At 38.4% G+C, this 24,023-nt stretch overlaps 1 protein-coding gene across 3 annotated transcripts in view; it reads left to right on the top strand.

The window, feature by feature from the left end:
- The window catches only part of LOC126202929 (mitogen-activated protein kinase-binding protein 1), a 939,171-nt gene that overhangs the window by 867,847 nt on the left and 47,301 nt on the right, over window positions 1-24,023 (top strand). For 2 of the 3 annotated variants that reach the window (XM_049937023.1, XM_049937025.1), the window contains exons 16-23: window positions 728-918; window positions 4,921-5,039; window positions 6,330-6,434; window positions 9,008-9,129; window positions 12,711-12,920; window positions 13,859-13,965; window positions 15,489-15,667; window positions 19,904-20,015. In XM_049937023.1, the coding sequence (XP_049792980.1) occupies window positions 728-918; window positions 4,921-5,039; window positions 6,330-6,434; window positions 9,008-9,129; window positions 12,711-12,920; window positions 13,859-13,965; window positions 15,489-15,667; window positions 19,904-20,015 (1,145 nt within the window). The remainder of the gene's footprint in view (window positions 1-727; window positions 919-4,920; window positions 5,040-6,329; window positions 6,435-9,007; window positions 9,130-12,710; window positions 12,921-13,858; window positions 13,966-15,488; window positions 15,668-19,903; window positions 20,016-24,023) is intronic. The other variant, XM_049937024.1, reaches the window with a different exon arrangement.

Genomic DNA, 24,023 nt, shown 5'->3' with positions numbered 1-24,023 from the left:
ATCCTATAAACCTGTATATAATTCTCCCCCACAAATGAGTTTTATACGTAACATAGTAGAGGATAAAAAAGTATTTATCTAGATAAATAAGTAAGTGAAGTTTAATAAATTGGTGAAAGGTAGAAAATTATTTGAGCAGTACTCTCCCTTACTGGGCAGTTAGTCCCATAGAATAGAGAAGTGCTAGGGCATTATAAATAAGAAAGTATTTGAGAGGCGGCACAACACACATAAAAGGTGGTTATAATTAGGCAAGCTTTCAGAGCCAGTGGCTTCTTCTTCAGGCAGATAGGTTGAATGAGAAGAAAGATGGGTGAAGCAAAAGGACTGGAGAGGTGTACAAAAATGGTTAGATTTATTGAAAGTTACCCAGGATCCGGTCTGGTAAGTCTTCTCTGTGGTTCTGGGTGAGTTTCCTAAAATCTACCCCTTTTCCTAGATCTCTTCAGACCTCTTCTTTGACCCATATTCTTTCCCTTCAGCCCTTCTGTCTGACAAAGGAGCCACTGGTTCCAGAAGTTTGCCTATTATAACCTTCTTTCGTGTGTGCATTCTGCCACTGTTTGATGAGTAGATATTTTTATCTATCCAATACATTATTTTGTCAAAAATTGATTGTTTTCATTGTTAAAGTATTTAAGAGGATCCTTAAGATCATTTTTTGTTTGTTGCGTTTATTGATGTCATTCCTTGTTCGTGAGAATTACAATATTTCAAAAATTTACAGGTTTAGTGTTGGTCAGTTACCATTATGGGCCAAAAAACAGATAGCAGACAATGACTTAACTGGGACTCCAGTAAGTAACAGGCAAATGGATCTTCCAAAGGGACGATGGGCTCAACGGCTTGGAGATGGTGGTATTACAGTGAAGTCAGTGTATGACAGTGACAGCATAATTCCTATTCCACTTGGCCAAGGTGAGGAGCAGCATCAGTATTTTCCAGAAACAAATTTTATGCTTGATATGCTAATATGTGTGGTGTGAATGAATGAGTCATTCATTCATCCAGTTGCTGCATAAAAATGAAAAATCAAAGTAAATACAGTAGTTCACACATTCAAAAACATAGAATTAAATTAATTTTGAATAGAACAACATAGACTTGTACTTCTGAGCTAATGCTAAAAAATTTTATGTTTATAATTGTTACAGTACACCAGTCCCTAATTTATTAGGAAATTTTAATTGAAAAATGATGTATTTCTTCTTGTCAGTAGAAAGAAATGTTCAAATTTTGGAGATGTTAATGGGAAATTCAGTTTGGCAGAAATAGTGGTGTGTGGATGCTATTAATTATTCATAATTTAGTATCAAGTGATAAGTATCTAAGGCACTAAATTCAAGTTGGTAGGATGGTGGTTTAAGCCCCTGTCCAGACATCCAGACTGTGGGTTTTCTATTGTTTCCTTTTATTGTTTTGAGGCAAATGGCAGTATTGTTCCTTCAGAGAGGACATAGTCAATTTGCATCCCAATTTGAGCTTGTTGTTCTATCCCCATTAACCTTGTGATTGATCAGACCATAAACTGTAATCTTCCTTACTTCTTTCAAATGTTTAGTCCGTTGTGATTGACAAATTATCACAATAATGCACTTAAAAAGCACGTGAAAGAATACCACCCTATGAATGTTAATGAAGTTCTTCTGGATATTGGCCTCCTCATTCTGCATACTAGACAAATTGTGTGAAACAGCAGATCTCCTCAAGGCTTTGATCAAAATGTCTTTTTTGTTTTGTATATTTTATCAAAAAGGAGGGAATCAAATGAAAAGACAGATGGAAAAAAGTAAATAAACAGTTTATTATTTCAAAAGTAATCACTGCAATTATTAGTATATTCATTCCAGTGTGAGAAAAGATGGTCAATGCCTTCATGGAAAATGTTTGTGGTTTTGTACAGAACAGTGATTGTACCGAAGCTTGCACATCTTCATCTGAAGCAAATAAGCATCCACAGATGTCTTTCTTCAGGGCTCAAAAATAAGGAAACTGGGTGGGCCTACATGTTGCCAAGATTGTTTCGACAGTGCTGCAGAAGTTTCGCTGGAAAGCCATTACAAATCCTCCACACAGTTCTGATTTCTCTCAATGTTATTTCCATATCGCATTACTGTATTAAAAATTAGGGCTATTAGTTTTGAAATTATAAACAGTTTACTTACTTTTTTTTCCATCTGTCACATTTTCATTTGACTGTACGTAATAGTTTACAGGATGGAGTGACCTAATGACTGAAAGTACATTATTCTGTTTGGCTCTGGCTTTTGAACCCTACACATTTATACCAATAATGCTACAGTTTTGTTTAAATTTGGACATACTGTGCGTATGTGTTGTCAGTTGTTCCCACACATTTTAGCATGCTCGTAATGTTTAACAGTACTACATGTAGTATGAGAGTAAATCAAATATAAATGGTATTTTTGTTCCTTAGCATTTGCAGTTTGTGGGACTGAGCACGCATTTCTATTATGCTTGGAAGGAGCCATTAGCAGTTGGTAGAGCTGACCATACTACACTCCAACCAGTTGTTCATCAGCAGAGCTTATGATATCAGAGCAACAGGAGCAGCCCTTCATTAAACAATGTAAAATTATAAAATTTCTTGCTGGTGAAGTAGTTCAAATGATGGAAATTTTTCAGAGATTGACTGAACAGTTTGGGGACAAACGTTTCCGAGGACCCGTGCGTTTGTCTGGCATAAAGAGTTCAAAGGAGGACAGGAATGAATGGATAATCAAGAAAACAGTCTCTGTCCTTGGACCAGTATTAAGAACAAAAAGAGTCACAGAGTTCAAGACATTCTTGAAGACGATTGATGGGTGAGCGTATCAGAAATTACAGAATGGGTGAGAATAATTTATAGGAGCTGACAATTAATCATCACAGATGACATAAAGCTTGGTAAAGTTTGTGCCAGGTGAGTCCCTTACCTTTTGACTGCAGATCAGCAGTTAAGACATTTGGAGGTCTGTTTTGCAGCAAGAATTGTGAAAGAAGGTGATGCATTTTTCAGTCGGATCACCGCTTGTGATACAACATGGTACCACAACTACACTCCTGAGTCAAAGCGAGCGAGCCTATATGGAGTGGAGGAGGAAGGTTCTTTCCATGGTTTTCTTCAATTGGTTAGGCATTTTGTTCATTGGTTTTTTACGTGAATGATACACTATGTGATCAAAAGTATCCAGATACCCCCAAAAACATATGTTCTTCATATTAGGTGTATTTTGCTGCCATCTACTGCCAGGTATTCCATATCAGCGACCTCAGTAGTCATTAGACATCGTGAGAGAGCAGAATGGGGTCCTCCGCGGAACTCACTGACTCTGAAAGTGGTCAGGCTATTGGGTGTTACTTGTGCCGTATATCTGTATGCAAGATTTCCACACTCCTAAACATCCCTTGATCCACAGTTTCTGATGTGATAGTGAAGTGGAGGGACACTTACAGTTCAAAAGCATACAGGCTGACCTCATATGTTGACTGACAGAGACTGCCGACAGTTGGAGAGGGTCGTAATCTGTAATAGGCAGACATCTATCCAGACCATCTCACAGGAATTCCAAACTGCTTCAGGATCCACTGCAAGAACTATGACAGTTAGATGGGAGGTGAGAAAACTTGGATTTCTTGGTCGAGCAGCTGCAAACAAGCCACACATCATGCCAGTAAATACCAAATGACACCTCATTTGGTGTAAGGAGCATAAGCATTGGATGACTGAACAGTGGGAAAATGTTGTGTGGAATATGGTACACAATGTGGCGATCTGATGGCAGGGTGTGGGTAAGGCAAATGCCCAGTGAACATCATCTGCCAGCGTGTGTAGTGCCAACAGTAAAATTTGGAGCTGGTGGTGTTATGGTGTTGTCATGTTTTTCATGGAGGGGGCTTGCACCCCTTGTTGTTTTGCATGAAACTATCACAGCACAGGCCTACATTGATGTTTTAAGCACCTTCTTGCTTCCCACTGTTGAAGAGCAATTTGGGGATGGCGATTGCATCTTTCAATACGATCAATCACCTGTTCTTGATGCATGGCCTGCGGCGGAGTTGTTCTACAACAACAACACCCCTATAATGGACTGACCTGGACAGAGTCCTGACCTGAATCCTATAGAATACTTTTGGGATGTTTTGGAATGCGGAATTCGTGCCAGGCCTTACCCACCACCATTGATACCTTTCCTCAGTGCAACACTGTGAAGAATGAGCTGCCATTCCCCAAGAAACTTTCCAGAACCTGATTGAATGCATACCTGTGAGAGTGGAAGCTGTCAAGGCTAAGGATGGACGAACACCATATTGAATTCCAGCATTACCAATGGAGGGTGCCATGAACTGTAAGTCATTTTCAGCCTGGTGTCCAGATACTTTTGATCACATAGTGTACACAATCAACACTGTGTACTGCTATGAGCTGTTGAATGAGTTGAGGGCTGATATCACTGTAAAAGATGAACACAACTGATTTGAGAGTGCATCCTCCTCCACAACGCTGCGAGGCCCCTTACTACATCTATAAGGCTCAAATCTGAGGAAATGCTCTAGACTCAACTTGATCAGAGTAGACGTATTGCTCCACAATTTTCAATTGTTTGAGCCACTTAAAGAACCTCTAGGGGAGGCATGATTTGAAGATGAATAGGGCATGGAGGGACTCGTGCGTTAACTGGCTCTTGAGACAACTGGCTTCGGTCTAAAATGCTGAGATATAAAAACCATCATTTTCACTGGGAAAGATATGTTTCTAAAGCAGGAAACTGTGTGAGAAAACAGGTTACTTTTGCCTTTTGTTTTTCAGTTAATATTTTTTAAATAAAATCCGTTTTATATTTGATTTACTTTCATATTTCATTGCAAATATTGAATTGCACATAAAAAAATAGTATACCATGACATTTAATAAAATAGATGTTGTAGATAAACGAGGAGACTCTGATGGTGGCTCCAAAGACAGCTCCATTGACAGTGGAACTGAGCTGAGACAGTATTCAGATTTCAAGAGGGAAACAATGATAATATCAAAGCAGGTAGGTAATAACTTACGCCTGTGTTTTGTCATGTAAATATAAAAGTTTTCTCTTGTTCTCACTAAGTGGGAAACATATTGGCTATTAGAGGACATTATCAATTAACTTAAATTGTGAATTTATGGATTTATTTTTGAGTTACTCTTCTCAGACTTATGAGGCTTTATTTTAATTGTGTCACCATAAACAATTCTTTCTAGTTAAAGAAGTAAGGAAGAGGAAATAAGGCTGTTAGAAATTGAAGTACACTGAAAGTGTGTGTGTGTTTTGATTGTTTTGACTGTCCAGTGGATGTCTTTGTGTCAGACAGATCACTGATGTAGTCAGATTTCTTGACACTAGTGTGAATCACTTTCATTTCTGAGAGCATATGAGAAGTTTCTTAGAGCATATGAGAAGAATTTGTGCAAAAGCTGTTGCCGAAGTTTCGAAAGTACATGACAGTGTCTCTTTCACACAAACTGATTCTTCATATGACAAGTGAGCCTAATGTTTGTCAGCAATTGATAATTGACAGTAAAATTTTGTGTATTTCGGCAGAGCAAAAAGTGGCACTCTACAACTTTTCTGTGATGAAAGGAACTGTGAATGAACAAATGAGAAGTAAAAAGCATGCACATCATCTTTTTTGATAGAACAGCATTCAACAGCAAGTTCTTTGTAGCATCTGACCAAACAATACTTTTGTAATATTTTATATTTAGGTATTCGTTTGTTTGGAAAAAGAAAATTGAGGTTAATGCTCAGAAATTTGAGGCTATATTTTACTGTGAACCCATTCCATGATTCCAATCTTCAGTAAGACCAGACAAGGTCCCAGACAAGGTCCCATGTGACTTATTTTTGTTCTTCACATAAAATATTATCTGAAAGGTAATCAGACTGGTGCCATCGAAGATATTAAAGTGGTTCCAACAAGAACATGAACATTATTTTTGCTGAATACATGCAGCAATTCTTTTACAATTGGTAGGAATGTTGGGTACTGTGCATGGACTCCAAAGTGTGCTACTATGAAAATTACAAAGTGTGTTTTGAGTTTTTGTTAGTAAAAACATTTTTCCCATATCCAGCAGTGGATATCAAACAAGTGGTGGTGATTTTAGTGTAATTTTTTGCCAAAGAACACCTTAAAGCATCACCATCATTGTTATGAAACGGTTTTGCTATAACAACATACCCCTTCACTCTGTTGTAGATTTATTCCATAGTATGAATTCTAAGTAGCTATTTATTTCCATTAAACATTTCTTATGGAATATTTACCACATTGTTTTAATGTACTTACAGATAACAACAAGTAAGGTCACTGTATCCCGCTCATCTGATGGAATGGATCTGAGCCGAAGCAGACATTTAACAGATGATAGCAGCATTGGCAGTTATAAATATGAGGCAAGTTAAAATATGAGTAATGTAGTATTTATGATTATGATCAGTGAGGCAATAGCGTAAACTAAATGGAACAGTCTAGACAAGACATTTGTTATCTGTTGTTGTCAAAGTGCAAATAAGAGTGGAGATAAAAATTTTGGCATATTCTAATGGTGGACATGTTACTCATACACTTTAGATTGACACTTAAAGGGATCTGTAGGGGAAAAGCTGCTCTCACTCAGTTGTTGGATATTGCACAGAGGGAATTTGATAATGCACTCTTTAATTGTTTGATGTTGCGTAAACATGATGCCCTAAAATAAATTCCATTTTGATAATATTATAAATTGTCAGTTTGCTTTAGAGTTAATTGTAGTGATACAACAAAAATAAAATTTATCAAAAAAAATTTTTAATAAAAATAACTAAGTTAAATAATAGTTCTAGTTGCTACTGCAATAAGGTACTGTTTGTCTGTAAAAGTTGGAAGTATCTGACACAGATATGATGATCCTGAAGGAACAATTTATACTTCCTTCTGTACACGTATGGGTCATTCATGACTAAGCGGCGTGCTAGTTAGAAAAAGGGCAATAAATGACGGGGCGTCCTGGAAGAGCCGCATTGGCCGGTTCTAACCAAACCCAAAAGCAAACGACTACGGTAACATACGAAATGAGCTAATACTTTTTAATCAAGTGGGCCCTGGACCAGGTGGACCATGAGTGGCTTACAGCCTTTGTTCGGCATCATCCAGTGACACAGGAAAACCTACTGCAATGGCGTGCTTGGCAGCAAAGGGTTGCCAAAACAGCCAGGGATGGAGTAGGAATAAATCAGTCTGATGGTCCTGGCCGCACTGCACTATTTGCACTACACTGTACACTGTATTCCAAATGCTGATACCGAAAGGATGAACCGGGTATCTGGCATCAGACTTTGTATGCCTGTAGATGATAGAAGCACCTTGAGGAGATGCAGCTTGGGAAGGTGGCATGGAAAAATGTGGTAGCACTCTTCTTGTTAAATGGACTGTGACAGAATGATGATGATGAGGGTGGGATGAGAATTCTGTGGTTCGCGCATACCCCGGCAAAATGTAGTGAACAATGGTATGAGCTCCTGGCTGCCAAGTGCACGACCAGGGATGTTGCCTCTTGCTGCTTTTCAGTCTGCACAGCCCGTCATCTGCTGCTACAGGTGGAGGCAATGGCAGGAGTTGCGACAATCCAGATTCTTCTTACTCATGTTGATGGAGGGTGGTGCAATCTGGAAACAAAGAAAGTCAAGCCTTGAGTGATTGATAGCTACGAAGAAGATTGAAAATGTTAGTAAGATTCCATATGATTTCCTTCTTCAGAGCTAGCTTTGATGATACAGCAGTACAGAGTAGAATAGTCACATTTGAAATCTGGTATTGCAGAAGGATGTTGAAGTTTGGGTAGTTGGATAGAATAACTAATGAAGAGTTACTGAATTGAATTGGAGAGAGATGGGCTTTATGGCTCAACTTGATTGAAAGAAGGAATAGTGTGATTGGACACAATCTGAGGCACCAAAGAATGATTGTTAATGGAGAGTAGTGTTGACTTCAGGTAGCAGATTTAAGAATATGTAGTCTGCAGTAGTTATACTGACATGAAGAGGCTGGAACGGGATAAACCAGTGTAATGAGCAGCGTCATCAACAACAACAAATATCTGAATCAGTTAGAGTCACTGCTTATTCAAACTGTAGTTGCATAAGTTATGGCTTGTAAATAACAAAATGGTCTGTAAAATTAATCTACAAATGTGTAATTTTGAAATGGTTTGGGAAAAGGCTTATACAATAGTTAATTTTATGCCTTTCTATAAAAACTGTTTTGTGGGGTTTGAGATGAAGTGAAAAGGAACCTTTTAGACAGCACTTGAATAGAATCATTGTAGTAAAGAAGAAGACGGAAACTTTAGGGAGATAGGATGAAAGTGGTTTTTGTAGCTACCTTAGCATTAAGCATTGAATTATTTTTAAGAATTCTCAATATAAGGCATTTATATACAAGCAAGGGGGAAAAGTACACACATCCATAATTATTCTTGCCGTCTAAATCAGTGTGTATATTCCTTTAAATCCTAGCAGATTTTTAATATGTTTTTTGTTGTTACATATGAATGGTAAGGTTTAAGTTTGAATGATAGTGTTGCTTTGTTGGGGTTGCAGCTTTCTATTTGTTCTGCTCTTATTTCATTTTGTAGTAATTTTTAATTACTTTCTCTAATTGATTATTGTCACATAAGTGTATACAGTTATAGCAATTATTCTTTTTCAGATCAGCCCTCTTATATCTCAAATGACACTGTGATGTGACAGAATAGTTGTGTTATTAAATAATCTAGCATTGAATGCTAGTCCTTAAATACTGTGTGGTATTCATAAATGTGCAGCGTTGCGCTAGAATTCCTTCACTTGCACCTGTGTATCAAAGCTAGGCATTTAAATAAATCACAAAATAGATTTGTCACTTTGTAGGCTGTGGAATTATTAAATACAGTTACAAATATTGAAAATAGATTCGGTAATTCTTACTGTTATATATTTATCTGGTGTAGGATATGGAGAGCACTGAACATGACGGTGATGTTGAAGATTATTCTGAAGGGGAAGGGGAATCCACAGAGCCTGAACAGACACAAAGGCTTATTTATTATCCACCAGCAGAAGAAACTGGCAGGTAATTCCTACTTTTCCGTGGCAGCCTGCAACCATGATTTGTGTGTTTCTCTCCTCATACTGCAGTGTTTATGAGCATTGGTTTTACAAAGTAATAGAATATTGTGCATGTAAATACACTGACTGAGAAATAGGAAAATAATAAACTTAGTACTGAACAAAGTTATAAGCATGGTCACAATAGGAAATTTTTTCTCCTTAGACATGTTTTCCGAAATGCTAAATTGCAGTGCTACTGACCAGAGTATTGAAAGTTTGATCTTAAAGACAGAACACAGATAGTAGTTCATTTGAAGTTACTCATACAGTTTTTCTGTTTAAATTCATCCAATTATTGAAAACACTTTCAAATTTGAATGCTGTTTAATATGGAGATTTGTCAGATATGTAATTCTCATGTTATAGCATTTTACTTTTGGCACAGAAATTATAAGACAGATTTAGTATGCAGTGAAATTATGTTTTATTTCACGAACATTGTGGAAAACTTATAAAGCCTGTACCTTATCAATTATTTTGGCACTTGAAGTTGGTGATCCATTCCTTCATGTTGTAAAACAAACTAACATTTTTAGCATGCTTGTTCTCAACTGTTTTGCACTATTTAGTTATTCTGATGATGTAGTCTTCCACTGACATGATCTGGATTTCACTCACTCACTCACACACACACACACACACACACACACACACACACACACACACACACACACACACACACACCTACACTCTTTGCATTGTTCTGTCATGTTTGCCAATTGCAAAACTGTAAACACTTGAAACAACATTTACGAACAGACACTCTGACTTTTTTCATATATAGTTTCCAACTAATTCAAAAGAAATGATGTTGAGGCACATGTGAGATGAACCTGTCACTACCACCTCTCCACCCACAAGAAAGGAATTGTAGTTTCTTTCAGGTTTCCTCTTATATATGCTGAACTCAAATCACCAAAGACAGCAAGATAACGATGTTTTTAGGAGAGCAAGGAATTTCATCATTAACATCATTTGACAACTGCAATTTTCTTTGCTCTTTCTTCAAGCTTCCTACATCTTCTTATCACAATAAATCCTCCTGTTCATGACGCCATCCAATGTTTGTCCTCTCACTGCGATGTCAGTCTTAAAATTTCTGTCCAACATGTTTTTGATCTTTCTACTCACATTGTCACTACAATTTCTCTCTCCAGTCAACTTGAGCTGTCCTTGTTGATTCCATCCTTAATTTGTGCCCAAATGCTATGAGTGCAGATATTCTGACTTGCTCTAGTAGTGCTGTCTTAATCCAAGCCATCCATCTCATCTCTTCATTTCTTAATTTGTGCTGTTTTGTTTTCTGTATGGTGCGCTTCATCACAGAAGTGTGTAGTCACTCTTTGCTAGGGTGCATGTTTCTAAGGCATCTGTAAGGACTATTTTGAAATAGGTGTCGTGTATAACTGATTTTGATTGTCTTGCCAACTCAGAATTCTGTAGCAGTGGTCTAAAATGTTGGTAGAAACACAGGCTTTTCTCAACTCGATTTGTAACCTTATTCATGAGTATATTGCCCTGAGAAGTTACATTTCAAAGGGACCTGATTCTATTATATTTTCTTGAGCTCAAATTCAATCTCATTTGAGCTTGAATTTGTAAACATTGAAAGGAGTAGTTGTTATATTTGTATTGTGCAGACTTTAGTCATGACCGTTAATTTTTCTAATTATGTATTCCCAACTTAAAATGTTTGCTATTTTCAATTAATCTCAGTCTCCCAAGGAAAAAATGGCTAAATGGTCTCAAGAAGTTGTGTAGATAAATAAGTCATCCCCATGTGTCATAATGTCTTTTCATCAAGTTAGTTCTTTTGTAGTGTCAGTAATGATTTGCAAATAACCTCCTTCCCACAGTGTCCAAGAGAAAAGTCCTCCGTATATTTTAGTGCCAGCAGCTATAATAATTTTTACTATACTGGGTTTTAGGAGAGAACTATTAATGAAATACCTTGTAACAGTTATAGTTTCAGTTGATTGTTGTTAATAAAAAATAATCCTCAGGAAGTATTCCTAAATGAATTTGGATTCACTTGAGGTATCGAATGTAAGCATTGTATACTCTTTTCTGTTAATTACTAGACCTACCGTTAGATAATTTTTCTTATGATCATGGTTGATTTGGTGCACTGATTAAGCACTGACTCCTGTTTTCCCACCAACTTTTATGAAACAGTGACTTTCACAAACAACTACTGCAGCGATATTGACCCTTTCAGTCATAATATTTAGCCACTTGTTAACTCACATTTTAGAAGAATAATGGTCCCAGCTTTTGAAGTTTAATAAAAAACACAAGACATATTATTTTTCCCTTTAATAGAAACAATTAACCAGTTATGTTAATTATTTGTGTAGTGTCACCATTTTGTTCATTATGTGATATGCATTATTTTTCCTCAATTGCTTTTAAAGAAAAACAAAACCTACTGAAACACCAAACACAATTGATAATACATAGTTAAAGCCATTCATGGAAGATAGTGCCTTTGCAGGCCAGTAGGGGCAGAAGGGCAGCAACTTGTTTTAATTGTTAAATACTTGATACGTAAAATACTTGATATGTAAAAATACTTCCAGGGTGATATGTAAAGGTATTAAAATTTGTGTACACAAGTATAAAAAGTTCACAAAGGTCATAAAAGTTCTATTTATTGGGCCTATTTGTGTCATCGGCAGAAAAATTAGCCCCTTGGCTAACATTTCTGTAGATAGTGAAGAATAAGAGATGCATGCTGTTGCTCCCCCTTCTGGTGCTACAGATCACCTTAAAGCTGACCCAGTTTAAGATAAAAATTTGTTCCCATTTTGCAGTTTGTGTTGTGCCTTTTCCGTTAAGTAAGTTTTTATCACATGACTGCAAGTAAGTTTTTATCACATGACTGATTTGGGTCATAGAATACCTGATTATTAGACAGGAATACATTTTCAAATTGCTGGAAGTGTTGTGTACCAATAATATTTACTTACTATTTGACAAAAGTGAAGCTTTGGATAACTTCTGTTAATTGCAGCTACACTGTGGTACCAATAAAGGTTGCCAAAGTGATAAAATAATTGTACTGTGTGTTTCTTATTAAAAAAAATTTAATTTTGTGTTACTCATTTCATTTCATATTTATTGCTCTGCCAAATGACAGAGATAGCCCTTCAGTTGTGAAAGTTATTCCTGATACATACATTTCTCTGAATTGCATGATCTACTTATGGATGTGATTTGTAGTCAGACTTTATTCCCAACACATTATAAATATTTGTCAGTTTTGCAGTTGATTGATGCTTTAAGTGTGTGGAAAGTAGATGTCACAGTTGGCTCCTATGTTGCTGTCCTTATATTTGACCATAACAAGCACCATAAGTGATAGTGCAAGACTAATACAAGAGACTCTCCTACAAAGTTTTCATTGTGTATTAACTGTGATTCATAATTAATCAGTTTCTGCAAAACATTACCATTCTTTAGTGTGAAGCATTTTACTCATAGCTGAATGTTGAACCCAGTGTGTAGTTAAATAGTATTATTCCAATGATTTCCCATGCATAGTGACTACACAGTCAATGCAATGGATGTGGAGGAACTTCGCCGTTCCCAGCGGAAGCATAAGAGGAGTCAGCGGGCTGAGCACCTCGCTCCTCTCTCTGTCTCAGCATCAGTATCTGGCAGTCAGGATAGTGATGACGACGATGAGGAGGGGGCATCAACTCCCGGCACAGAGAATGTTGACAAGAACATTGCCTCCTTGTTGTCAGCAAGGTAATTATTAATTTTTAGTAAATATTTGCTTTAGAGGAAAGATAAATAGCCTGAATCACTAATTAACAACAATAAGGAAAGGGCAGATTGGTACTCATTATGTGGAGGAGGCACTGAGTCGCAAAGGAGAACAGTGAAAAGAAAGCTAGAAACTTAATAGTAATGTAGCCTAGGTATCAACTTCCACTTAAGTTTTCTGATTATACATGACATTACTTCTACCACTTATTTTATGTCCCCTATTTATGAGAATATTTAAAAGTGCAGAAGCCACTTTTGATGTACTAAATGTAATTTTTAAGATGATGTTTCATACGGATCTTTATATCACTTTGATTTTTTTAACCTATTTATTTTAGATATTGAGCTACATTCATGTGTCAATTCCCTTCTGTTTTTTATTTCTTGCTATCATTTGTGTAATCAAATGGCTCTAAGCACTGTGGGACTTAACATCTGAGGTCTTCAGTCCCCTATTTGTGTAATCAATGAATTTATTTTCTGAGGAAACAAATTTCATGGTAAGCCCAAAGATACAGATCAAAGTTTTTACAGTGGTTGATTAATAAAATTGGGATAAAGATGCAAGAAGCACAGCACACTGTTATTTGCTGACTAGATACCATTAGTGTCTACATAGCTTTCAAGGCCATAAATGTTAAAGTATTCTGTTATGTTAGAGATATTTTTAAGTGCTGCACAAATGGGTTTGGTAAAGCAGTTAATTCTTCTTTTATGAAGTGCTCCTGTATATGCCTCAAAATGTGAAAAATGATAGTTTGATGAGCTGCATTAGTCCTTGGCTTGGAGAAGAGAAGCCAAAAGAATCTTCTTGTGTAGCACTTTCTTGTTATTGAAGCACACTGCAATTTGACATTTATTTTTCAATGCTCTTTGGAAGCAATGTGATACAACCATTATTTTGTTCCATATTATAGTACCGAGAGCCTTGATAGAGTTGGCCGCCGAGAAAGCTTCCTCAAAAACACGTTTGAGTCATTAAGTGGCATGGAGCAGGATGCAGAAAGAGTCAGTAAAGACCAAGGTAATAATCAATGGACCTTTGTTTTTAAACTAGTTAGCTGTTTTTATTTATGTGGTACCATAAATTTTTAAGAAATGGAGAAAATTTGGGACTATAATCTGGAAGAAATTGCTGACCATAAATCTTTAACCTATTTGGATGCTCAGAAGTAACTCTTTTAGGAAGAAACTGTTGTTCATACTAATATGAGTGGGTCCATACACATTTCTAGTTTTCTTATCTAACTCTGTAATATTTCAATGTAGGTAGCAGATGATTATTAGTGTCCTAATCAAAACCGATTGTGGGTAACCAATAAACAATTTTAAAAGTAAGTAGAGGATAGATGTACACAAAAATGGGGTCATCACCAGTTTCATCGAAGAAAATAAAAGAAACAGCCTCTTCAATATATGCAAAGCTCTGCTCATCCAAATAGACAGAGTTTAAATTGTTCTGAATTGTTTCTCCTTTCAGAGCTTACTTCATCATCCTCCCTCCCCTCCCTCCATTCTAATTGTGTTGCTTGTATTTCCATCTTGACTTGGTGAGTGATCTCTGTGTTCAGTTGCTTCTCTCCATCCACCCAATATATCTGCACTGTACCTGCTTTGTGCACATATATTCATTTATATCTGAATTTATTTTCAATTACAATGCTATAACAATACTATGAAAAGGAAAGTTGCCGCTCATCATATAGCGGAGATGCTGAGTTGCAGATAGGCACAACAAAAAACTGTCACAAATAAAGCTTTCGGCCAGTAAGGCCTTTGCCATCAATGACACACACACACACACACACACACACACACACACACACACACACACACGCGCGCGCGCAAACATAACTCACAAGCACAACTGCAGTCTCAGGCAACTGAAACCACACTGCAAGCAGCAGCAGCAGTGCATGATGAGAATGGCCTCCTCCTTACCCGCACTCAGTCACCACTCCCATCATGCACTGGTGCTGCTGTTCACAGTATGGTTTGCGCTGCCTACGTGAGTTACATCAGCATCTCCGCTTTATGGTGAGTGGCAACTTTTCTTTTCAAAACATTGTTACATTTCATCCTGGATTTTCCATTGTTTAACAATACCGTAACACTTTCTCATATATTTCTGCAGCTGGTTTTCAAGAAAACTTCCCTGAAGTAACTCCCTTCAAGGAGGCAAAATTCCAGTACTACCATTATATGCCTTTAACAAGTGAACTTTCATAACTATTTGTTCCTCGTGCTTGGAGGAAAGTTGAATAAGTTAGGATAGATTAAAAAGGACACTCAGGTCATTCAAACTCAAAGATAAGAGGATTCCATGTGTTGTGTGGATTGAGAAATGACAGTTATTTTGCCTGTTAGGGCATAATATTACATTCAGCTCCTGCCATCTCTTTATGCATTGCCCTTGTTTCTCATTCACTTGTTCCTTCCAGCAAAAACAGCTCATGTTCCTTAATTTGTGCTTCACACAATTGTTGATTCACCTTCAGTGACAATGGTAAACATTTCCTGTATCTGATCATGTGATTTGTTTGTCAGGTGGGACCAGCATCTCGTCTCAATTTCTAGTCCGCACTAACCAGACAGGAATAACACCTGCTTTGAGAAATGTAGCGGTAATCAATGCAGCAAAGCAGGCACGAACTGACTCTGAAACAGTTCGAAAGAGAGAGGAACTTCAACGTCGCATAGAGGAAACGCGTCGGAAACTTCAGAATGTAAGTAATGGTTGACCATTTTACTGACTACATAATTTCAGTGCCAGTATCATAGCAGTCTGCTATAACCTGTGGAAGTTTCTATTTCATATACTACAGGCATGTGCTTCACCAAAATAATTAACTAGGCAGCTTGCAGATTATAGCTGTAGAAGTTAAGTAGGAGTTACTTGCTGTTTCACAGTAAGTGAAACTGTTTTGTTTGTGATTGATGTAGTTATTACTTCAACTGCGGTTGCCACCTTATGATGTTACTTTTTTGATCTGTGATATTCTGTACCTTTTTAAAACGTTTTCTAACTTCTTGGTCATAATTTGCCTGCAGAAGATGACTTGCGAGATTTGTGGCATGCCTGTCCCAACAACAGAGCAACAATATGTAAAAGTTCAACAGGAAGCTTTACAAATGACAGAAGGGATAGAGGGGGGGGGGGGGGGGGAACATGATGTGAGAGAAGGGGGGAGGGTGAGATTAGAGTATCTACCCCGAAAGAAAAAGGAGGAGACTGCTTTCAGTGTGTGTTTAATTAACAATATCCATAAATGTGCTGACAGGCAGTAATTACCAAGATACAAGCTGTTCACAAAGTTGCTGTGCAGTTACAACACATATTGGGGATGACATCCTTAGGTGGCTATACAAGTCTGAATCTGCTTAATTTTATTAGAAAACGCTTCCTGCATACCTGATTGTGATATGCTTCTCATTGCACAGTTACTTTAGTTTTTAAGTCACAGAGCATGTGTTGGCGAATACAGTACACAGCAGATTTTGCTGGAGTAAGGTCTGGCAAGTGAGGGGGCCATAGGCTTTTTGAGGCAGCATTGTCCCTAAAAAAACTCTTTCACAAGAGGGATAGTGTTACTAGTTTTGCGTGCAGTAGTATCATCTTGTTGAAACCATTTCATCTTCCTTTTCTGGCCAATGAAATTGTAGATCATTAAATAATAACATTCACTGTTCACAGTTTCTTCAATTAATAATAAAGGTCCAGTAATGCACCATATCTGTACTGCTACCTTCACCCCAATTTTCTGATCTTACAGTGACATTTCAAGCACAGCATGACAATTCTGTACCAGGGCTCCTCTGTATAGAAGGTGACATTACTGATACTCCTCCCAACAAAATATGCAAACCATTCACAGTAATGGATTCCCTTTTCTCAAGATCCGCATCTTTCAATTCGTACATTGCTGTCACTTTATACAGGAACAATTTCAGTGTTTGTGTAACTGGATTGTGTGTGGTTGCAAGCCCTAAACCTTTTTCTTGTGCTAACTTGTGTATTGATTTTGCCAGCTCTGCTGTATAAACTGAGAAATATCCGAAAACTTCAGTATGTTCAGTTTAGAAGGCCTTCCAATTCCTTTGACATCTACCAGGTGCAGAAGTATGAAACCGTCATTTTGGTGGCAATAATGACACAACTGTTGTTTGAAATTGATAAACAATATTTTATCCAAAATAGTCTCCATGCTATTTATACATTTCTCCCACCACTCCAGCAGGCTATGAATGCCACGCCAAAAAAACAGTTCTTCTTTCGAAGCGAATCAGTCGGCAAGCCATTTTCATACTAATTGAAGTGTTGTTCAGTGAGAGCGTGTCCCAGTGATGCAAATGGATGATAATCAGGTGGAGCCAAGTCTGGAGAATAAGCCTGATGACCTACTATTTCCTAACTGAACACCTCGATCGTTTCCCTGACCCGTTTTGCTGTGTGTGATGGGGTTTTATCACGGAGCAATATGACTTTGTGATGCCTTTTTCCATATTCCAGTCATTTTTCACAAAATACTCATTTAAATTGGTCATTTGCTGTTGGTAGTGATCAGTGTTAACAGTTTCACCAGATTTTAGCACATCATAATAGACAACACCCTTCTGATACCACCAAACACAGACCATTGTCTTCTTTCCAAAGCAATTTGGTCTTGCAGTGTTGATGGTTGATGGTTTGCCTGGATGCACTCATGATTTATGACACTTAGGATTCTGAAAATATATCAATATTTCGATGGAGAAACGACTTCCTTTTGTATCTGGCGAGCAGCATTTCGCAAGTGGTCTTTCGATTTGCTCGCTGTCTTTCATTCAATTTATGTGGAATCCATTTTCCCACTTTTTGCTCATTCCCATAGCTTTCAACTGAAGAGAAATGGCTTTCTGCATCACATTCAGTTGTTTTGCGAGTTGCTATTGAGTTTGTGTGGTGTCACCGCCAGACACCACACTTGCTAGGTGGTAGCCTTTAAATCGGCCGCGGTCCGCTAGTATACGTCGGACCCGCGTGTCGCCACTATCAGTGATTGCAGACTGAGCGCTGCCACACGGCAGGTCTAGAGAGACTTCATAGCACTCGCCCCAGTTGTACAGCCGACTTTGCTAGAGATGGTTCACTGACAAATTACGCTCTCATTTGCCGAGACAATAGTTAGCATAGCCTTCAGCTACGTCATTTGCTACGACCTAGCAAGGCGCCATTGTCAATTGCTATTTATCTTGTGATGCATGTACCGTCAGACCGATGTTCACCAATTATGGATTAAAGTTAAGTATTCCAGCAGCTACGTACTTTTCTTGATAGTATAATTACTTTATCTGTTCCAGACCTCACGCCAGCCTGCGTGAGCTTAAACGCGTGCCTTTCGGCTATCTCCTAGTGGCTTGGCTGTCTGGCCAAGTCACAACAGTTTGAGTATCATCTTCATCCAATAAGGCCTGCGATTCGTTGTCTTTGAACTTTTTCAGTGGTTTCCCATGCTCATCGTTTCTCACATCAGAATCACCACTTTTGAATGTTTTGAACCACTCTAAACCCTGTGTTTTCCCAAGAGCGTGTTAGCCGAAAGCTTCGACAAGCATTTGATGAAATTCTGCAGCAGTTTTCCTCAAATGATAACAGAAAACGAATGCTGTCTGCAAATCGTAGCCTCTAGGCACAAAACTCTACATGTTTATGGTTTTGAAACAGATGTATGGAACTTGCGCTACTACGTGTTGACATTCGTCATCAGCCGTTACAGGAAGCGGATGGCACAGCAGATGCAGTCTCACAGGCTCTACACTGACGGCTAGCACCGTCTATAGGGAAATGCGAGTTTCATACTTCTACACCTGGTAACACTGGGCATCTCTCTCGAAATTTCTCAGTAAGTTGATGAACTGCACTGCAATGAGGTCTGTTTCCAGTACTTTTTCAACAGCTACCTTCTGCACTAAATCTGTGTATTTATCACCTAATTGCAAAATATGTACCTCAGTTGAAAGCACCATAATTTAAAAACAACTTGAAAATTTAAAAACAAGTTGAATATCTAAACACTAAATATCGCATTAAGTAGCTTTCATTGACTGAACAAACATTTAAATGTTATCTAACTGTAGAAAGAATTAAAAAAACCAATTGCACATCAATGGAAAAAACAGTTCTGCCAACTTAGCTTTGAACTTTGAACATAATGCACAGTGACTTTTCAGACACTCTGTGCTACATATATTAGTATAAGGAGATACTAACACTGTGAAAAGTTTGAAGTTTTGATCCCATGGCACTACACAAACTCCAGGAAAAATATTCTACCCAGAGGATATTGTTTAAATGATTAAACCAGACTGTGCTGCATGGGTAACAAAACAAAGGTACTGACAGGGTATACCACATCAGATTTTCCTAAGCAATAAAGCATCAGAATTGAACAGTAAAGATAAGGCTTTACAATTTAGATGCTGACAAAATAAGAGAGTGCAAGCATTATTCTTAAGCAAAAGTCAGTGTTCAATTGTTCCTAGACATTTAATAAATGATGATGCTCCACCTCCCTTTTAAAATGAAAAGGTAATGATATTCTCACATATTCTCACTTTGGCCTGGCAATCAGTCAGCTGTATTCAATATAGTTAGTTTTACATATTTTCTTTTGTGGATTCATACTCGCAGTTTGTTTACTGATGTGAAGCACATTTTTCACATCTGGAATATGTTGTACAATGTACAAAGGCTAGTGATATTTTGTTAAATGAAGCAGACCCATTCCTAAGTTACTGAAGACGTTGTTCCCACTAACTATAAATTTTATAACTTTTAATCTATTGTTAGTGATTGTCATGTTACGAGAAAAAACTTTTTTCTAGTTATGTTTGATATATATTTGACTAAGAGTTGACAATTGTCATTTGTCACATGTCACACTAAGTTATGCCTCAGTACTAATACTAAATTTCTGGTGCAGGTAGGGCATCGCTCCAACTTGAAAACCAGCCAGAGTACAACAGATCTGAGCCATCTACCAGATAAGAATTTCCGGCCAACAGGCCTGGCACAACGCTACACATCTGCAGGAGGTAAAAGATATGCTACAGTCATCCGCCATAGGATGAGCATTACACTCCAGTCTGAAACGACTAAACCACTTCTGTCACTCCCACCACAGACATTACTGACGGGTCCTCATAGTGTTCTCTCAAAATTCTACACACAGCCCAACCATCCCCCAACATATCCTTATCCAGAAAGTCCTCTAGCATCATCAGCAACACTGTGCAAATACATGCCTTCATCAGCAAGATCTACAGACAAGAGTTCTGTCGGAAAAACAGATCTGGGTAGAACCCAGTCTTATCTGCCGGCAAAGGATTCTCCTCGACAAACTATTGTGAATGGCCCAACTTCAGCTAAATCAAAGAGAACAAATTCAAATCTCATTTCAAACAAATCAGCCATCTACCATACTTTGCCCATTGTCAAGAGAACACCAAAGCTCTTGAGCTTACCTATGGATAGAGATTCTTTGGAAATTGACACGCCACCTTGTGGTATAGTTACAACTCCTCCAAAAAGTCCTGGTATTCTGAAACGTATAAACACTCTTGCCTCTTCAGGTGATGACAATGTTGAGATATCTGATGCTATTATTAATACTGCATCGTGTTCTATTAACATAACTACAAATAATGCTGTTGATGCTACTGCCACTGTTAGTGCTGCTAACACTGCTGCCACCACTCCTACTAACACGACTGCTGCAATCACTGCAACTACTAAAATCTTTAATGCTGTTAGAAACAACTCCTGTAATACAGCTAATGAGACAAAAAGTCAGGCCAAGACTAAACCACCATGTTCTCCCAGTAAGCGTCCTGTATTCTTGAATCTGACTTCGAACATCAGCACCAGCAAATTGCGTCAAGGTAGAGCAGTGAAGCCCTCCTCTGTGAATTATTCTCTGCCAGAATCACCAGTCTGTGATGAGTTGAACTCACCCACTGCACTATTTCAAAATTTAACAGATTCAGAGTCAGCTGCTAGACATAGCAAGCTTCTGCAGACAAGGCGATCTTGTAGCTACTTCATTGATCTTAATACTCTTTCAGATAAGGACCAGGAATTTAAGAAAGATGCAAAAGTAGTGGCAGCAAAGTCATCAGAATCTTTGCCAGCAACAATTGGACAAACAAATGCTTCTAGCTCAGAGAACCTTTTGGATAGTTGTGATGAGGAAGACGATGGAGCTGGAAACTTCAGTTCAGATTCTCTGGAAGAACCTAGCGAGTTCAGTAGCCGCACTCCTCGTCGTTGTGTAAGTGATTATCAGATATTTACAAAGCCGCACAGACAGTACGTGGAAAGGCGTCTGTCAAGTGCTGCTGATCGCCACAAAGGACTAACTTCTTGCAGCCAAGAAAGCATCCTTTCAGATACCAGTGGTCAACTATCTAGTTCAGGAGACATACTGGAAATGTGTGAAGAAGAACAGGACCGCCACAGCAGTGCGAGCTTCTTTCTTTCTTTGCGACACGGCACCAGTCAGGAAAGTATACTTGGAGAAGACTGCACGCAGCCCAGATACAGACGAGACTCTTGTCGGAGTACGGAAGGTATACTAGAGACAGGAGATTTCCATCACAGAGAACTGCAAGCCCGTCACAGAGATTCTTGTCAAAGCACAGAGAGTGTTTTAACAGATGACAGTGATTTCCAAAGAGGAGAAAGTTGTGGTTTTGTCAATAAAGGATTTGACATAGCTGCCGGTGTGTACAGTAGACAGTGTAGAGGTTCAATTCCACCAAGTTTGGAGCATCAGGAAAATCCCAGTGACTCTGTAGAAGAAAATAGACATCGCACTATATTTCGTACAAGAAGTTTGCAAGACACTAGATCAAAAACTTTGGTTGTGGAAACCACAGGACTGACAGTTTACAGCAAGCCACCAATAGCACCCAGTAGTAGGCCACAGACACCATCCAAACGAGTGATGAAAGGAGAAAATCTGATGTCACAGTTTTCAGAGCCAGCTAAACCTCCCATACCGACATACAGAAAAAATTCGTACCCCAGGAGTAGGCCACAAACTCCTACCTCCATCATAATACAACCTCAGATCAAAATGGCAGTTGAAGGATCAGATTTAAATGGACCACCACTTTCACCATCCTATATGAACACAAGAGCATCCGACAGTTGCCAGGAATCCCCTTGTAACTCATTATCTGAAGAATCTAAACCAAAGAGCAACCTCGGTTCCTACAGACCTCCCACTGCACCAAAGCCCGTTGGCAAAATAGCTCACAAACCTCCTCCAAAACCACGGCAAAAACCACCGCCACATTCTGTAGTACGAGAAAATGTGACAAAATTAGATGTCGGCAGAAATTCTGATGGGGATAATGGCAGCACCTTAACCAACCAGACAAATAATGAGAGAAAATCGCTGAGCATAATGAACAGTGGTGAAAATGAAAGACAGTTGAGTGATGGTGAAAACACAATAAAAAACTTAAGTGATACTGCAAATCTCATTAAGCGTTTATCGGGCCAACTTAAGGAAACTATGAGAAACAAAGCAGGGAAGCAGACTGAGACAAAGGGAGAGATTGGAGGTACAGATGCTGGATGTGTCAAAATTCGACCCAGTCAAAGGCCCGATGTGATCCCTTCTGTAGGAGTGAAACTTCTCAGGAAGAGCTTTGAAAATGTTTTGGAGGATGCAGAAGTGTCTGACCTAGAAGAGGATAGCTTCCCTATGGCTGGAGGTGGTTCTGGTTCATCAACACCTGCCACATCCTCTTCTGCTGCCAACTCCCCCAAACGGGCTTGGCCACCAGCATCGAGGGCACCTGTCCAGCGTCACCATCTGGCCAAGCAGTTGCTTCCCTCGAAGTACAGTGCAGGTACCCTCCACCCTGACAATGCTCCCCAGTAGCCTTGCATGTATATCTTGAGCTTGTCCAGGCACACCAGTGGCAGCTAATTGCATGAATAATTAAGATGTTAGTATAGGGCCATATTCATACAGTCACCATTAAGATTCATTTGTAGTGACACTGAAATAAATTTTTAATGTATATTGCTGGTGTCCAGCTCAAAATGTTGGTGACTCAGTATTGAATTTAAATATGACAGAAAAGTATGTGCTTTCAAAAGAGTAAGTATCAGCTAAAATAAGATTTTTCCCACTGTACAATATCCATAAATTTTACTAAAGTGTGCGTTATCTTAACCAGATTAGATTCTATATTAACCAGATTGGCATATGGGAAAAACGGTATATCTACACATTCACAGCACTGATGGTCAGATCTCCAGCCCAAGAGGTGATGTACAAAGGAAGCAAACACATACAGAACATTACAACCAATCATCATCGTCACGCTATGTTAGTAAGTGAGATGGAAAGAGCACTTTACAGGCATAATGAGATACATTCTCTGCTGTGCTCTTCACACTTTTTAACAGGGTTTGGATAAAACGAAAGTTGTTAAAATCTGTCTCTCAGAGTGCGTGTATGTAAATCAGTTAATGGTTACAATGATATGATGAAAGACAACCATCAGTCTACAGAAAGTGCTGTTGATGGTTTTGAGGGCCGGTGAGTGAGATATTGGACAAAGTTATTCAGCTTTTCAACTTGTGAACTTTGCACACCTAATCTTTGTCTCAGATAGAAAATATTGGGGCAAGTTTGATGCAGATCCCAACCCAGCTCTCCCCCCTTGATTTATATGTCCAAACACCTTACCACACCAGCTGCGGTAATACTTCATCATTCGCTTGGCATATGCAATACAGCTGTCGTACACTGTGACACTACAGAATCAGCTTTCGTTGTTCATAGTTTCATTCACAAAATACCTCCTTTGTGAAATGTTACCTATGGAATGTGCCATATAGCCACCCACCCATGGAGTAGATCACTATTGGGAGTAACCAAATTATCCATTAGCTAATCTTCAAATTCTTTTCAAAATTTTCTGATGCAGTGACATCATTAGTACTCCCAAGATGGGATTAATTTTTTGAAACCTTCTATACAGTGATGTAGGGTGAGGTCCCAGGTATTACACCCTGCAACT

Source organism: Schistocerca nitens, chromosome 9, assembly GCF_023898315.1.
Source record: "Schistocerca nitens isolate TAMUIC-IGC-003100 chromosome 9, iqSchNite1.1, whole genome shotgun sequence".
Taxonomy (NCBI): domain Eukaryota; kingdom Metazoa; phylum Arthropoda; class Insecta; order Orthoptera; family Acrididae; genus Schistocerca; species Schistocerca nitens.
This window is presented reverse-complemented; position numbering and strand designations above follow the sequence as displayed.